Genomic DNA, 19,186 nt, shown 5'->3' on the forward strand with positions numbered 1-19,186 from the left:
GTTAGGGGGCAAGTGCCCCCTCAGCTTTTTGAGCCAAGTGGATTTTGAATGCAGCTTCCAAAAGACAAAAAAATACATTCAGTGCGTCATATCATCAGCTGCTAAATTCAAATCTGTGTTCCCTGGCTGGCGCTGAGCCAGAGATTGACGAGTTTTTACAGCACTGCGCATTATAACCAATCACACACGATGCTGCTGAGTTTATGAATGCAATGACTAATCAGAGGCATTCAGATGAGTCATCGCTAAAATGCGATGTTTCTTCACTTGCTCGCTGACTGAATAACTCTTTCTGGCGAATTCTCTTGTCAGAAACAAAAGTGCAGATTTGTGTACGAATCTGTAAGTAATATTCATTTCACATTGTAAACAGCTTCAGTGACTTTAATGGGAGATTTTGAGAGTGCTTGAACTCTAGACTGTCAGTGAAAATATTCTTTGATAATGTAAATGTTCTTTGCTCTCTTTCTGTACAATGAAAGTGTTATGATTTGTAGCCTAACTTACAATGTTTTTATTCACATTAACTTTCAATGTTAAATTCACATTAAAAATAAAGTCAGTCTTATTAAAATATGTTATGACATGACATCCATATCTGTTACAGATATAACCTGTAAACAGACAGGTTTTTATGCATAGTTAATATATTACATTATTAGGCTACTTTTTACTATAGATCAACTAACATAATCTATAAAGGTGAGAATCGAGATATTTCATGATATAGTGAATGCATTTGGGAATGTTTTGAATAAAAAGGAAAAAATAAATATAACATAGGCTAAGTCTATTGTGGCTGCTGTGTGTCACATGACGACCCCCCCACCCCACACCCATACCCCCTCAAAAATAATGAGTGCATGACGCCCCTGGTCCGTTGCACTTATCTGTACATAGTAAATGCAGTTATTTCTAAGCGGTTGTTGATATGGCAATATTGACGCCAGACGGAACTTGCTACTTTGGCAAGGGGCGGGGCAGTACTGAAACACCGTCTAAGCTTTTCGACCAATCACAACGCACTGGGACAGCTAACCAATCACAACACATTTCATTTTTCGGAAGGCGGGCCTTCATCAAACCCGGAACTAATCGAGCCGTTTGTGCCAGGCTGGGGAGGGAGGTATTGTAATAATGTTAATTATGTGAAAAATAATGCATTTTTCGAACGAACAAGCATGAGAGCATGTTCTAGTACACCCCCAAAACAAAATCAAGACTTTGTAAAAGAGCATAATAGGACCCCTTTAAACTACTTCCTATCCATGTTTAAAATGCAGAGACAAATTATTTGGCTTCCCTAAAAGTGAAAGCATTGTGTCTTTTTGCCACTTTCAGAACACCTAAACATTGCCATGTTTATTTGAGTGGCCCAACATGTCATCTTATGGCTCATCCAATAGAAGTTTTGGGGGAAACTGCCTGTTTAACTGAACAATGAAAAATGCCTTACCTGCTTCCTTTATAATCTTACTTTGGGATTTATGCAGACAGTGGAATATGTGGAGGGATGTTTTAAAGATGAATGGATTCTCACTTAGTGTGGTTATCTCTAGCGCTGAATGAGCCAACTATTGACTACGGTTTCCAGAGACTTCAAAAGCTGATCCCTCGACATCCTGGTGACCCTGACAAATTGGCAAAGGTTAGTATATACTGCTAACATATGCTGTATAAAGTACGCACAAACTTATTTTTTTACTCAGATTTTCTCTATTTTAGGAAATGTTACTTAAAAGAGCAGCAGACGTTGTTGAATCACTCTATGGAAATACCACCAGCAATCAGGTAACCACTGAATTGCAGTAGATATAATATAAATCGGTATTGGGTAGGATTTGGGATGTAGAATATGGTCATGCAGAATATGTGCTTTATAAGTACTAATAAACAGCCAATATGTTAGTTATAGGCATGGTAATAAGCAACTAGTTAATAGTGAGAATTAGTCCCTATACTAAAGTGTTACCATATATATATATATATATATGAATATATATTTATTCTGTTCCCCTTTGGCATGGACTCCACATGTTTTCTCTGATTATCTCGACATGAATATTATTCAACATAATATAAAAATGTTCCATAGAGCATCATTTGTTCTTCAATGGAAGCAAGGAAATTTGGTCAGTGAAACAAATTTGCTTATTTGCAAGTACAAATTAAGGTCTCCTGTAATGTCTCCATACAACAGAAATTGAATTTTTTAATAATTCAAGTCAAGTCAAGTCACCTTTATTTATATAGCGCTTTTAACAATACAGATTGTGTCAAAGCACTTAACAGTTTCAAATTGGAGGATAGAGTGTCAGTAATGTATAATGACAAGATTAAACACTCAATTTTCAGTTAAAGGCATTTCATTATTGAATTCAGAGATGTCATTGTCTAGCTCAGTTTAGTTTAAATAGTATCTGTGCAATCAAATCGGCGATAATCGCTAGAAAATTAAGTGTCCCCAACTGAGCAAGCCAGAGGCGACAGCGGCAAGGAACCAAAACTCCCTCTGAGACAGAATGGAGAAAAAAACCTTGGGAGAAACCAGGCTCAGTCGGGGGGCCAGTTCTCCTCTGACCAGACGAAACCCACAGTTCAAAAGTTTATATTTCTATTTTAATTTTGTTGCAATTTCTAACAATAATAGTATTATGTAGTTAGGTATTTTATTATATTTGTAGTTATTTTGTTATATTTTTAGTTTTATTGTATTGTAATTCACCCAAAACTCACTCACCCTCAAGCTGTTCTAAACCTGTATGAGTTTGTTTATTATTTTGATTACAAATAAAACTATTTTGAAGAATGTGTGTGACCAAACAGTTGACGGTAGCCATTGACTTCCGTAGTAGTTTTTTTATTTTCTTTATTCTATGTAAGTCAATGGCTACCGTCAACTGCTTGGTTATCAACATTCTTCAAAATATTTTCTTTTGTTTATCAAATTGAGGGTGAGTAAATGATTTGAAAATTTTTATTTTTGAGTAAACTATACCTTTAACATGAGTCATGTCACCCAATAGTTTTTCTATTTGTGTGTTGTGACGATGCAGGACATGTTGCTGAAACGGGCTGCAGACATAGCCGAGGCTCTTTACAGCGTGCCACGACCTCACAGTCAGCTGCAGGCCATGCCAAGTTCCCCTGTCCATGGCAGCGTCATGGGCCTCAGCTCTTATCCCACCCAGCTGGGTGTAAGCATTGGAGAACCTGGGCAAACCAGCAGCCAAGGTAAGGGCCCTAAGACAATTGCCCTACGATTCAGACGTTTTTGTCTTATTCATTGTCACAGATTACCATAGATGTTACAAAATCTCATCTCAACACATGTATTGAATGGTTATGCTTGACCTTTCATATGAATATCAATGTTTGTGAGATTGATTCCTTTTGAACAGTTTTTAGGGTTAAATTATTTATTTTTGTCATTTGATAATAATAGTGGTGGACAACGTGTACAAATCAAGCACTTGAGTAAAAGTACAGATACCACAATGAAGTAATACTGCAGTAAAAATACAACCTTTTCAATTTTAGTACATTAGAACGTTTTTTTTTTTTTGGTGGGGATAGGTGTTGTACAACATTATGTAGTATTTATATAGTCAAGTAAAAATTTTCCAAAATAAAAATACTTTAAAGTAAATGTACAGTAACAGAGTAATAGTTATAATCTATTAACCATATAACCATATGCCAATCCATTAATCAACACCATTGCTGAGTATTTTCTCCTTAAAACTGTAGTTTCCCAAAGGCTGACCCAGAAACACGGTTTGAAACAGCTGTCGGTTTGCTACGTCACAAAATTCAACAACGAATCACGTCAAGGGATAGATTCCTATCACTATAGCATGCAAACATACCAATACCAGCACAAAACCAAAAATAAAATATAGCTGCAAGCAGCAATGACGGGGCCAAGCACTACAGAAGCAAGCATCAGACCAACAGCAGAAATTAGTAATTGAAGCCATTTTAGGATGATTTTAGTCAAAACGGCTGAAAAATCATATATAAAGCTATAGCAATATGATTTATTGGCTTATCACGTTTGACCGATAGGTGGCACTGTTATCAAATCGATGTGGATTGTTCTGTGTGAGGTGACAATGGCACACACAAAGTTTCGTGTCAATAGGCCAAAGCATTGCAGAGATACAGTCTCAAATGTCATTTTGGCATCATGCCTCAAATTCGTTGCTGTGGTATGCGAAAACGGTTTTGTCTATCGACACGAAATCCAGAACTTTTGGTCAGCATGGTCTGAAGATGATATGATTCAAATTTGGTGAAAATCGGACAAACGGTTTAGGAGTTTGAAAAAGTATGTTTTCAACATAAATCAAAATCGCGGAAAGAAAGTTCGGCTTATTATGACATAATTGGTATGTATGTTGTCGGCATGACTCAAGGAATAATTTGAGACCAGTTTTATTACAATAGGCTAATGCAGTCAAAAGTTATTAGCATGTTTGGAAATTTCATTATTAATAATTAATCAGTGGTTTATTACTCTTGACCAATAGGTGGTGCCATTAGCAAACTGACGTGGCGTGGTCAGTGTGAGGTGACAATGTCACATACAAAATTTGGTACGAATATGTCAAAGTTTCGCTGAGATACAGCCTCAGTTTGTTGCAGTTTGGCCTCTTTCCAGCAAATTCTTTGATGCGCTAAATGAAAACCGTTTAATATATCGACACAAAATCCACAACTTTTTGCCAGCATGGTCTGAAGATGATCCGAGTCAAATTTGGTGAAAATCGGACTAATGGTCTGGAGGAGATCGAAAAAGTAGCTTTTCAACATGAATCAAAATGGCGGACAGGAAGTTTAGCCAATTATTGCAAAATTGGTATTGATGTTCTCGGCATGAACCAAGGAATCTATCAACATCAGTTTGATTACAATAGGCTAATGTAAGCAAGTAATGTAAGTTATTAGCATTTTTAGAAATTTCATTATAACTTTTGACCAAAAGGTGGCGCTGTCCCCAAACTTTTTGAGTACCATCAGGGCATGAGGCCGAAGAACCACACTGAGTTTCGTAACGATACGTTAATGCGTACGTAAAATATAGCATTTTACGACAAAATTCAACATGGCCGACGCCCAAAATGGCTGATATGGGAAAATCGGATATGGTTGGACTCGGCATGATGCACCGAATCTAAAGAGACCAGTTGTGAATTTTAGCTGATCCATTCACAAGTTATAAGCAAAAATATGCATTTTTTATATCTCCTGACCACTAGGTGGCACAGTGCCGAAACACTGCAGGTAGCCTCAGGCCAAGCTTGTTATAACACACACCAAGTTTCATCTCAATATGCCAAACCGTTGCGGAGATATAGCCTCAGATCCATTTTTGCGTGCTTTTTGTAGAATTCATTTGTGTATTATTTGAGAACGGTTGGACTAATCGACTTGAATTCCATAAGTTTTTGCCTGCATGGTCTGTAGATGATCTGAGCCAATTTTGGTGAGAATCGGACGAACTGTCTAGGACGAGTTCGACAAAGTAGGTTTTAAGAGCAATTGAATATAGCGAAAAAACTAAACCTAACGATTTTTGATTTTTGGACTTGATTCGACTCGGCTTGAGCCAAGGATTCATAGGAAGACGAATGAATTTTCATTTTCTGGCGAATGGTTGAAAAGTTATTAGCATTTCAAAAATGATACTTTGGACAAGTGGTGGCGCTAGAGAGTTTGAGATAGAGACTCCAAATTTGCTGTGGTTACTATTGACACTATCCTCTATCAGTGTGACAAATTTTACAACTTTCCCGCAAACGGTTCTATGGGCTGCCATTGACTTTCCGGCGGAAGAAGAACAATAATAATAGGAATGCTAACAAAGACAATAGGTGCCTCCGCACCTTCGGTGCTTGGCCCCTAATTAGAGCAAAAAACCCATGAAGCAGAGGTTTAACGGCAATTTTAAGGCAAGAGAAAATTATTTTCACAAGAAAAAACATTTAAATATGTCGTTTTGATTATCAAAGATGAGTTTTAAGGGACAAAATATTTGACTACATGGTTCACCAATATTTATTGAACTTTTTTTTTTGTTATCAACTTTATTTATTTTCACACATAACATAACATTCATTCAAAACAAACAAAACAAAACAACAGACATATAATCCATACTTTAAAAGTCCAGTCAAAAAGGAGAGAGAGGGGGAGGGGGAAAAGAAAAAAAACAAGTCATTCCTTTATATAATCGAGTATGTTAAAGAAAAAACCCTGCCAAGCATCAATAGTAGAAGGCTTGGCCCCATTAATTTGCTCTGTTGTACATTCACAAGTCACTATTTTCAGGAGGCTATGGATCAATGTGTTTTTCCACACATGTGCGGTGTAAACCAGTTCTGTATTATTGTCTTCTTCACAGCCGTAAAACCAGCAAACAACATTCTCTTTTGTATTAAGCTTATACAGAGACCAGAATCATCATTAAGAAGACACAAACTTGGGTTAGCAAAGCAATCAATTTGTAGTAAGGATGATAAAACCAGGTTTACATTTACATTTACATTTAGTCATTTTGCAGACGCTTTTATCCAGAGCAACTTACAATTGGGGAATACATAAAGCGATTCATCTTGAAGAGGCAATCCGACAAACGAAGTGCTTGTAACACCAAGTCTCAGGCATTGTTTAAATAAGTACAAGCTAGCAAGGGAAGGAATAAATAAGGAGAAAGAGGTTTTTTTTTTTTGTGTGTGTCCATAGATTAATGACAACAGCACATTCCCAAAACATATGAAGAAAAGTACCTGATGATGCAGTATTACATATATGGTAGTTAAAATCTGGTTGTAGTTTTATTTTGAATCTTTTGTAAGGAGTTATGTATGCTCTATGAATGACTTTGAAGTGAATAAGTCGATGAACCAAGTTTTTAGATGTTAAGCTGAGGTTAGACCACACTCTCTCCCAGTCAACAGATAAATTAAGGTCAGATAATTCCCTATTCCAAATAGATTTAATAGAAAGAGGTTTTGAAATGCAATCAATAATTTTATTATATATTAAGGAAACAGATGACCGACCAGAAGATGGTGCAATCCAGTCCCGCATAGGATGAGAGGAAATGAGAGATGCCCAAGGATCTCCATACGCTTTGAGAGCAGAACATAATTGAAGAAAGACAAAACATGCGGATGCTGTTACACAAAATTTAGATCTTAATGTCTGAAATGAACAGAGGCCCTGGTTATCATATACTGTATATATGATAACCGCACGTGTTTATGCCTAAAGAAGACCAAGAGGGTTGGACAAATGGACGATTTCCGCATACAAAATTTAAATTATGCCATAAAGGTGTACTGTTACAAAATTTGAGGGGTCCTCCTATCAGACGTTCCTACTTTTTTCCTTGTGCCAGTAAATAAAATTTCTTGGAGTCTATTTGGTTTAACCTCAGCTTCAATCACCCTCCATGAAACTTTCGATTGAGAATCAACCCAATTATAAAGAGCCTTAAGCTGGAACAACCAATAATACAATTCAAAATTTGGTACAGCCAGTCCTCCTGTGCGTATAGGATGTTGTATTGTGGTAAGTTTGATTCTGGGACATTTATCATTCAAGATAAATTGAGAAAGTATAGAGTTAAAGTAACCTGGAGGGGGGAAAGTGGTAGCGTAGAGAAAAGAAAGCTAAACTGAGGTAACAAATTCATCTTAACTGTGGAGATTCTTCCTTGAAGAGAGACTTTAAGATTCTTCCATCTTTGAATGTCATTTTTGACCTTAACTAGAATACTATTAAAATTGTCTCTGGCAATCTTATGGATCTTTTTATATATGGTAATGCCCAAATAGATGAAAGATTCTTTAATAGGGATAAATGAGGAAATAGAAGAATTAACCTTAACATTGTTAATTGGCATTAAAGCAGATTTTCTCCAATTCATTTTGTATCCTGATAAGCTACTAAAATGATCAAATTCCTTAATTATACTAGAGACTGAAACATCAAAGTGGTCTAAATATAGAATAATATCATCAGCGTACAATGAAATATTATGATTATGATCATGAATCTTAATAGATACTTCAGATTTCCCGATGGCTTGTGCTAAGGGTTCAAGAGATAAACAAAACAATAATGGGGAAAGCGGACATCCCTGCCTTGTTTCTCGCTGTAAAGGGAACGGGGGGGGAAATAATATTACCAGTCAAGACTGATGCTGCAGGTGAGTGGTATAATGTTTTAATCATAGAAATTAAATGTTCACCAAAGCCGAAACATTGCAGAACTGCCCACATATAATTCCACTCTAGCCTCGGGCTAGGATGAGAGTCTGCAAAGTCAAGAATATGAAAGAGTCGATGCATATTGTCAGACGCATTGCGCCCCTTGATAAACCGGTTTGGTCCTCCTTGATCAAACTATGAATTACCTTCTCCATACGAGAAGCAAAAACTTTAGCATAGATTTTTAGATCACATGGGATAAGTGATATCGGTCTGTAGCTGGAACAATCTAATGGATCTTTCCCTTTTTTAAGAAGTAATGATGTCAGTTATATTTTTTGATCTCTATGAAATACACCATGTTCAATTTCAAAATTAAATGAATTAAGCATAAGTGTCCCTACCAATTTCCAAATATAATTCAGGGGGGAGACCGTCTAGACCCGGCGATTTGCCCTTTTGAAGGCTTTTTAGAAAGACGTGGAGCTCTTCCAAACTTAATGGGGCCTCCAAAGGTTCTTTATCCACCTGTGAGATCCGAGGCAATTCCAATTTATCTTATGTTTGCTTTCACACAGCAAAGTTTCTAAACGAACCAAAATTGTTAATACAAGTCACGTGCGAGTAAACCGTCCTCTCATTGGTCCACAGAGCTGGAATGACAATAAACAGAAAAAAGATTCATTTGGAAAGAGAGGCAAACAAACTCTCTCTCTCACACCCACATACGTCAGGATGGAACGACAACAGCTTATTGTTTTTTTTTGTTTTTTTGTTTTTTTTTGTAGCTGTCGATATATTTATTAATTTATCATTTTGAGCAGGTAGTCCAGGATTTGTCGGCAAAACATTGTTAAAATACACCTACTACGAAGAGCATTAAGACGGCATTATAAAATGAAAAGGTGCGCTTTGATTTTGAATGAAGACGTGCACACCCACTGCTTTTCACGGAACTTACGTAATTACCCATTATACAGTGTGATATAGCCTGGTTCGTTGGTCCGTTGGATCGGATTGCTTTCTCACTACAACCGAACCGCTCCAGAGTTTGTTTGCAGAGTAGAAGAGAAAGATATACAGAATCCTTGTATAGTACACTTAGTCGTTTCCCACAGTATTTGAGGATCCACATCAGAGGGCATATTAATTTCAAGAAATTCCTTTAAATATTCTCTTAGAGAAGTAATGAAGGTCTGATTATTTAATATTGATAAGTTAAAGTGCCATCTAGGGGATTTGGCTTTAATATCGGAAAGAGAAATATTGCATAACACAGCAAAATGATCATATAATAAAATTGGTAATATAGAGATGGAGGAATTAGGCGAAATTAAAGATGGGCTGAGAAATATGTAGTCTATCCTAGAGAAAATCTTATGTCTATTAGAAAAAAAGTGAAGTCCTTAGATTTAGTATTCTGAATTCTCCAAAGATCGATTAAGTTGAGCTCAGTGATAAATCTATTCAGTAATTTAGAAGATAGATTGCCTGTTGTATCAGATTGAGATTTATCCAAAGCAGGATTTACGTCAGCATTAAAATCAACACCCACCACTAATGGGCAATCAGTATGCTCAAGTAGTGTTTTAGAAATATTTGTAAAACATTCACTGTCTGTCTCATTCGGACGGTAAATAGAGACCAATTCTAACCTATTATTATGTATCTTGCAATGGATAAAAACAAATCTACCCTCCTCATCACTTCCGAGGTGTTCAATTGTTAAATGTAACTTCCTGTTAACAAGGATAAGCATCCCCTTCGTTTTATTAAGAGCACAGGAGAAGGCTGCCAATTTATAATACTTATTCTGGAAACGTGCCACATCAGATTGCTTTAAATGTGTCCCATGTATCAGTGCACAGGAAATCGATTTATGGTGTAAATATTCTAATACATGAGTACGTTTCACAGCAGAATTTAGGCCATTCACATTCAATGATAAAATATTTAGAGTATGCATTGAGTATTCATAATCCATAATCCCAAAACTGTATTCAGTACATGAAGAAAAGCAAAAGCACTCCCATTCTGTAAGTAACATGTAAACGCTGGTGTGTATTCTAGATACCAAACCACCTAGATGAAAAATCCTTTTAGAAATAAGGTAAAATAAATAAAAGTATGAATGTCTGTTGTAAAAAATAAAAGCAACACAGAAACAGGAACAACAAACAACTATAAACAAGAAACAACTCAGACTGCACATTACCGAGAACGTAGGGCTGATTGAGCAACAAAAAATGGTGATGATACATGACCAGTCCACTTCAACGCAAGACATGTCCCCAAAAGGCCCACATAGTCAAAAAATATTGTAATTAAACCTACTCTCCATTAGACCCATCCAAAAAAAGGGTGTTAGTCTTACCAGTAAAGAGAAAGTTGTGCCGGATAAATAGGAACAATATCCCAGGAGGAGAGAGAGAGAGAGAAAGAGAGAGAGAAAAAAGAGATTTAACAAGTGTCCATGTCCACCTTATTATCCTCTACTGGGCAGCTGAAATCGCCTCCATCCCCGTCATTAAGTTCTTCTCACTGGGCCGAAGAGATGGAGATGGTGGCCGTTGTTTTCCCGTTGCTTCGTAGACAGTGAGCTGATAAAATCCTCTTCTTTCTGAGGAGAGTCGAACATCATCTGCTCTCCTTTGTGCCGTAGTTTAATTACCGCCGGATCGGTGAGAAAAGGCTGGAGACCAAGTGCTGTCATCTTCTTCAAGACTGGATTAAAGCTCTTTCTCTTGGTAGTTGTGGCTGGACTAAAGTCGAGAAAAAATAGTAGCATGACATTGTCCTGTATGTATTTCACCGGATATCTGTCATGCCATCTTAGTACACGGAAGATGAGAGTACGTGGCCCATCAGAGATTTTCCTTCCATCATACACGCGATGGGACCGGTCAATCTTGATGTCATGGCCTTTCAGGGAAGGGATCCACTTGGAAAGATTAGCTCTGAGGAAGCCAGTTGAATCGGAGCCCTCCGCCCCCTCCGGCAACCCCACCAGTCTCACGTTATTTCTCCTGCTCCTATCTTCAATGACCGTGATCTTCTCAGTGAGTTGCTCCAGCTGATTTCTTAAGTTTGTGACTGTCCTCCTATCCTCATGTGCAGCTGCTTGAACGGAATCGACCCGGGCACGTGTCTGCTTCGCGGCACTAGCTAATCCCTCAAGCTCCGCTCTTAGCTCTTTAACAGAATTGTTGGTAGCTTCTATGTCCCCATGCAGGTCACGCAATGCTGGGGTCAGTACAGAGTCTACCGCATCTCTTACTGTCGAGGCCACAACCGAATCCAAAGTACTTTGCTGCTCTTTAAGTGCTATCTTGATACCGTTAGCGATAGCACCATCGAGATCCTCTCTGGAGATGGTGGAATCTTTAAATTTTTTCTTTATTGGCGATTGCTCAATCTCTCTTTTCCAATTGTCTTTGACTGTTGAAGTACTCATGATGGGTCAAATACAGAGTGGTTTGAAATTTACTGACAGGATTATACAATATTTGACAGAGTGAGCCGAGCGAAGGACTACGCGTGCATCGCTGTCGAAGGGTCACGTGATCTATTTATTGAACTTTGAGTGAAATTGCCCCCTTTATATAGCTATTTTTCATTGCAACTGACTACACGATTTACATTCTGGTTCTATTTAAGGAAACATGTTTTTATTGTGATGTGTCTGTTCAAATTCTGTAATTTGTCGATGGACTTTGGTGTTCCAAATATTTGTGTGTGTGTGTCCTTCTGAGAAACAGGCATAGACTTTTAACCCAAATTTCTCTTTTCTCTTTTTCTTTTATTGGCACTTCTTCTTTTTATCATTTCATCTTCATGTTGCCCCAAAAGTACATTAACATGCAAATTAGATACAATGTATGGATACATTGTATAGAATGGGAATACCAATTTATGAACATTTTACACATATTACATACAGTAAAATAGTATATCAGACCATTCTGTAAAATTTTTCATACCATAGTTGAGAATCAAAGTTTGGTTAAAAATAGCCTGAAACCTAACAATTGATTGGAGAATGGGGGAAAAAAAATGTTTTTGCCTATACATGTCTTTTTTCTTCTTCTTCTTTAACTTAGTCCTGGTGTCATAGCATAAAATATGATTTTTCCCTCTATTTTTTTCCTCCATTTGTTTCCTTGTACTTTTTTTTAAGAAAATTTATTGGCTTAATATTGCGGTTTCTCTTTTTTTAAGGTTACAACCGAAACCCAAGCAGCTTGTCACCACGGGGCTACCCTTCAGCATCAACCCCGCAACAGTCAGGTTATGGATCCAATGGGGGCATGAGTGCAAGTTACGGAGCAGTGCCCATGAGTAGTCTGGGTGTTTCAGGGTCACCTGGCTTTAACAGTGCCTCACCAAACAGCTCTCCTTATGCTAGTGAGGTTTAGTTCCTTTCAGATCCTTTGCACCTTTTTTTCCTGTCATTTTTAAATATCCTTCTGTTGAAAATAGAGTATGAATTTTGACAGTCAAATAAATATTTTGTCTTTTTTTTTCAGTCATGCCATCTAGCCCCACTGTACCTGGCTCCAGTTCTTCATCCTCCCTTTTGCCCTTCACATCTTTCCCATCCTCGAACAAACAAAAAAGTGCCTTTGCTCCTGTCTTGAGACCACAGGGTTCACCATCACCTGTTTGCCAAACATCAGGAGGCTCCAGCTTTAGAGGTACTACAGATCTTCTTTCTAACTTTACCAAAAATGCTTTTGTTCAAGGTTCTGTAAACCCTTAGTGGCAGGGCAAGAATTTTTTTTCATAAAGTGGTAACACTTTATTTTAGGGTCTCTTAACTAGTTGCTTATAGCATGCATATTACTAATCATAACTTATTAACTTATTTGTTTTAAACTTTCCAAAATGGTCAGGTATTCTTTCCGGATACTGTGCTTATTAAAGGAATAGCTAAACTAAAATTAAATTTACTCACCCTCAGAGTTTGTTTCTTTATAGAACAGATTTTGAGAAATTTAGCATAACATCACTTGCTCATCAGTGGATCATCTGCAGTGAATGGGTGCTGTCAGAATGAGTCTAAACAGCTGATAAAAACATCACAGTAATCCACACAAATCCAGTCCAGAAATGAATTTCTCCATTGATGTTGCTGCTGGCCAAAATTACATCTATAATCCATAAAACTGCTTCCAGTGAAATCCATCCCAACATTAAAATCCACCAATTTCAGAAGCTTTTTCACTGGAGAATGCAATATTATGGATAGAGGCCTTGAATTTTTGTCCGAATTAACATTAAAAACATTAAAAACATCATAATATGCATGATTAATTTGTTTCTTACAAACACAGAGCTTTTCACTTCATAAGACATTTATTGATGGACTGAAGTGATGTGGATTGCTTGTGGATTATTGTGATGTTTTTATCTGCTGTTTGGACTCTCATTCTGAAGGCACCCATTCACTGCAGATGATCCATTGATAAGCAAGTGATGTGGTGTTAAAGTGATGAAAGTTTTGCAAAATCTGTACTAATGAAGAAAACAAAAAAAAAACCCTCATTTACATCTTGGATGGCCTGATGGTCAGTAAATTTTCAGCAAACTTTCATTTTTTGGTTAACTATTTCTTTAAATGTCATATGTAAATGTAACATTTTGTGTGTGTGTGTCGACAGTAACTCATAATTAATTTCTTGCTTTGGCGGTATAGGCATAGTGTAGTGACTGTTATTTGAATTACTATATGTTACTATATGTTACTGTTATTCAGTATAACCTCTTTTTTATGTTTTTATTTCCAGCAATGACAGGCCTTGTGGTTCCCCCAATGTAGAGGATGAGTCTTTTCCAGTCATAAGCTCTACAGTTAGTGGCTAGAACTGGACTGACATCAATGTTGTCTCTTACAAGCCACACTGAATGAAAAAGACACAGTTGTCTAATCATCTGATGAAGACACATCAAGAGTATTAGAAACCACAACGACATCTTCAGAAGATTTTGGGAACCTTCTTAAAACATGTCCACTCTATGCACACCATTTGCCTCTGATTATGAGGAGGTTGCCAAAGGGATGGTGTTACTTAAAGGTTCTTCCAGCCACATAATGCCAAAAGAGGAATAATTTTATTAGAAAACATGAGACTTGGGACTGTTACACATTTCTGGCCATATGTTCTCAGCAGACATATTGGTCAATAGACTTTCACCGCAGTAGATGCCAGTAAAAGGGATGCAAATTGTGTCAAAACTGAGATGCTTGATAGATCTACATCCCTAAACTGAAATTGTGTTTTTGAAAGCATATATCAGGCTTTTCATTTAGAGAAACAGAAAATGTCTATTTAGGTTTAGGTTTATGAACTGATTACCTCATATATTGACTTATTTAATGACAGAAACTATATAAGTTATATTTTTAGGTTAAGTACTAATATAAGGAACCGTAATTGTATTTGCTATTGTTATCTAATTGTATTTGTTTTTCTGTAAACATTTTATATGTTGTCATTTTGTTATTCATATTAAAATAGTGACTGTAGATTTTTACATGCAAAAGAGTTTTATTGTTAAATATACAGGCAATATGTTATTCTTTTCCAACTAAGAACGTGTTTGTTAGAAAGTATATACTTTGTTTGTCAACATTAAGTCAAGAGGACAAGAACATGAAGGACTAAGTAGTTTTAATTATTCTGTTCGAGGAATCAACACTAAAGTAATCACAACCACTCTCAGATTATTTTAGATCGGGCACTCTTCGTAGATTATGCATTTGTAGCAATAGATCAGATCTTGTTATTTAAGAACATGTTTTCATATTAGTAGCACTTTAAAATATTTCTAGGATGCACTAAAACGTTTTTCCTCTTCCACATGGCCATCAATTCCCATCTTTTTATTGCTTTCAGTAAACATTAGAGCTTGTTTTTCAGTTTTTATGCTATTTCAAACAAACCAAAGACAGGGCTGTAGTTAGAGGAATAGTTCACTCCCAAAATGAAAATTTGTTTAAAATTTACTTCCCCTCAGGCCTGATGTAGATGATTTTTTTTTTTCTTCATTGGAACAGATTTTGGGAAATTTAGCACTTCATCACTTGCTCACCAATGGATCATCTGCAGCGATTGGGTGCTGTCAGAATGAGAATCCAAACAGCTGATAAAAATCCACAAGTATTCACAGTAATCCTCAAGTAATCCATACGAAGTGAAATCCATCATTAAAGTGATTTTAAAACCATTACTCGAACCAGGAGAGAAATGTGCACAGATCAAGCACCGTTAACAAGTAAAAACAGCTCTAAACAAATATGTGGGTGGATTTTGGTTTGAGAAGACAAGTGATGTACTTTTTCACTAAAGGAAGAGTTATAATGGTTTATGGAGTGGTATTTTGGACAGAAGTGACGGTTTGGTTAAAATGTCTTGATGAATTTGTTACAAACATGCAATGTTTGCATCATAAGATGTTAACTGATGGACTGGAGCATTGACAAACAGGATCAGTAAATTAAATTCTATTTTGACCAGCAAATTAATGTTATGCATGTAAACAACATCTGTTTATAACACAATGCACAAATCAATGCATGTACTGTATATATGCAGGTATGACTTAATATATTCTACCTAAATGTGTATACAGCACACAGACAAACAGTTTCTCAGTATTGATGAAAATGGTCACCAGATTTGAAATGAAGAATGTATACCTGCAATGATTTTTGTTCATTCTTATTAACAGTAAGTTAGAAGAGGAATTTAAATAAATACAGACCTAATATTCTGCCCTGTCCTCTATGTATAATCTCAATAATTAGCTCTGAGACCAGTACTTTGACATGGCCAACAGCCTACATAAATACTTAATGTAAAATGTGTATGTTTGGATGCAATTAATAAGTTCTGCTGAGATACCTACTGAGCTGCTGATTTTTTTGACAAAAGGAGTTAAATGGGGTTAAAGGTTTGGGCCATGGATTTGGAGGATTTTTATTTATTTATTTTTTTTTAGTTAAAGGCCGTTTGTCACACTTTTGTTGAATCCTTTATTGAGGTACATTATAACTCTTCCAGATTCACACCTCCTCTCTGGGTCCCCTGGGCGTCAATGGCAGATGGAAGACACAGAGTCCCTTGTGTGTTTCTCAAAACAAAACAGAATGTTTCTCTCACACACGTGCATTCAAAACATTTTGGCCACACGTCCACTTTCACATAAATCAGAGCATGTGCCTCTTTGCTTGTTATTGTTAGAATATAGAATCTCACATGCTTCCAAACCACTGTCTCAGAGAACAATCATTTATTATAAAACCGCCACCATTTTGACTTTATTTTTACTTTCAATATTTTATTGAATAACTGGGTCATCACGATTAAATATCATTAGAGAATGGTGTGGATTCTAAAAATATGATATAGGAGCCTGTAGTGAATGTGGGGAAAACAGGAAAAGGAAGTATTGTATCCTTCACAGAAACATACAAACAAGCTAAAAATTAGACAAAGACAGAATACAAAAAAAAAAAAAGAAAACACTGCACAATGTCAAACATCTGAAATATGAGAGATCATGCACTGGGAGAGATGAATTTGGGTGAACTGACATACTGAAGTCTTAATTATGCTGAGACGGTTGCTGGTTGAATAACAAATTAAAGTCATACCAAGTGGCAGCAGATGGATACCACACAATGCCCAGCAATAGAGGGAAAATCCACTGGCTAATTGTCTTGGAGTCTGTTGGGCCATCAATCACCCACAGCTCTAAAGCAGCATTCAGACTATGGCAGTGATGTAAAAGCATGCCTGCAGTCATATAATATCATTACCTATATGTTTAATTCACCATTCACAGATGAGCACTGTGTGAGGGAGACAAAAGAGAAAGTGACTTTTGCTCTCACATTTGGGTGGTTCGGTTCAATAGCCACATTTGAGATGAAATGATAAGAAAAAGGAGGATGAGGTGACTTTATTAAGAAGAAAATGAAATAACTCACAATTCTGCTGTTGTTTTAGGTGGGCACTAAACATCTCTTTATAAGTGCATGATTGGTTTACTATTAATATTATATCTTCTGGACATTCAAGGCTCAGTCTTTAACAGGGAATCTGTCACTTATGTTTTCCATACTTTTTAAAATATATTTTTAATGTATTACTGAAACTGGATACAGTGATTCTTGATGATTTCATCAAGTCAAACATTTCTGCAAAAACAAATTCAAACAAACAAAAACCTGATAAATGCATGTGTGATTAAATATGCAAGGGCATATATGATGATTATTCATTAATTAATAGAGGTTGCGGATGTTCTCTCTCATGCATTAATTACACCCTCATTAGCATATCAATTAGATGAATCAGAGATCATGTAATTAAAACCCAAGTAGGAGCACCTGCTGCCTCTGTTTATGTTTGTGTGTGCATATGTTTGTGTATGTGACAGCATGCCTTTGGTTGAGCATACACTTGTCAATCAATTGCCTCTTTATTTTTTTTTGCCTCTGATGGAATCTTTCATATTTAGATATTTTAGAATATGGTTCTAAACGAACTCATTTCCTTCAATATTTCTGATTTTCTTTTTATAAATATTCTGTTATAACATTCTATAAAGCAGTACAATAAATTAATAAATTCAATTCAATTAAAATAATATGATTTACAAGGTATGCACCACATCTTAACTTGTGTTCTTGAATTCAGCCCACAATATAGAATCAAATCATTTTAGCACATGATCAGCAGTCCTCTTGAATTCTTGCTCAAGCTACTTATCACTTTTGGTATGGGTCCATCTGCAGGCCACAAGATGTTCCAGCAATGCAATTCTGATGATTGTTTGTGACTATCACACTGCAGGTACAGTACATAATAATACATAATGTAAGTGAATTTTCTAATGTAACAACTGTAGCCTGTATTACTGTATCATTTTTAATTCAGTACCAAGTGATTTGAAACATGTAATAAGCTAACTGTTAAAATGTAAAATACTAAAATTCATGTATTACTCAAAGTCACCAGAACACAACAGCATGATCTTCTTTCAATTAATGACTTCTCCACAGCATCTGGTTTTTGCCAGACTGAATACCACGTCATCAACAAAAACATACTTGTCACAGCAGCATTCAGCTCCATCACCTTCTGAAAAAGATAATTTGGTTAGATTTTTTACTAAATTGAAATTGTTAGTCTGTAGAACAGTACCATAAATGGCATTAGTATCACAAATGTACAAAAAATGAACAGTACACCACATAGAGCTGTAGCTTAACAATATTTTACCACTGTAAATGACAAAAAAAAAGTTTGACAATTAGTTTGTTCACTGTTCTATACAGTAATATAGTAATGTCATTTACTATATTAAAAAAATATTATGAATAGTTAGACTTATTTTTTTTTTTTGGTGGAATGATGGATCTGATGCTTTTATCCAAAGCGACTTACAAATGAGGACAATGGAAGCAATCTAAATCAACAAAAGAGCAATGATATGCAAGTATATCTTCATAAAACAATACACTATAAAATATAATATAGTAATATAACATCAATATAATACAAGTAATTTTCTTCAAAACACAAGGAACACAAATCAAGCACAGATGATTTGCATTAACTCCAAGATAGTTGATATTTGCAGGTTACATCCTACTCCGTGTTTACTCCATGCACGTTACGCCATGATTGCAAACTCTGAAATACAGAAGCTTCTGAGGTCTTCTGGGGGGTTGGCATCATTTCTTGTCAGGTGTTCGGTCATCTCAGACCTTCGTAAGGGTTGGATCCAGACTGAAGCTTGTGTAAAGTTGCCTCGGGATGCAAGTCCCGTGGCAGAAACAGAGAAGCAGATAGAGAGTAAATTAGCATAGCTGCTGTTCCAACCAAGCAAAGATGATGTGTTCAACACAAGCAAAAAAAATTAAATGTGCATTTGATCAGATACAGCTGAAATACAAA

General features: G+C 36.2%; 1 protein-coding gene across 2 annotated transcripts in view; it reads left to right on the forward strand.

Moving 5' to 3' along the window:
• ebf2 (EBF transcription factor 2) overlaps nt 1-14,951 on the forward strand; it is a 31,851-nt gene extending 16,900 nt beyond the window's left edge. The window contains exons 11-16 of one of the 2 annotated variants that reach the window (XR_009271344.1): nt 1,560-1,648; nt 1,726-1,791; nt 3,057-3,234; nt 12,438-12,628; nt 12,746-12,913; nt 14,006-14,951. Coding sequence is in view for 1 of the 2 variants with exons in the window: in XM_058775968.1 (XP_058631951.1) it covers nt 1,560-1,648; nt 1,726-1,791; nt 3,057-3,234; nt 12,438-12,623; nt 12,746-12,913; nt 14,006-14,037 (719 nt within the window). In the remaining variant the exon portion in view is untranslated. The remainder of the gene's footprint in view (nt 1-1,559; nt 1,649-1,725; nt 1,792-3,056; nt 3,235-12,437; nt 12,629-12,745; nt 12,914-14,005) is intronic. The other variant, XM_058775968.1, reaches the window with a different exon arrangement.
• Nucleotides 14,952-19,186: the final 4,235 nt, after the last annotated feature.

The sequence above is a fragment of the Onychostoma macrolepis genome, chromosome 05, assembly GCF_012432095.1.
Source record: "Onychostoma macrolepis isolate SWU-2019 chromosome 05, ASM1243209v1, whole genome shotgun sequence".
NCBI lineage: Eukaryota > Metazoa > Chordata > Actinopteri > Cypriniformes > Cyprinidae > Onychostoma > Onychostoma macrolepis.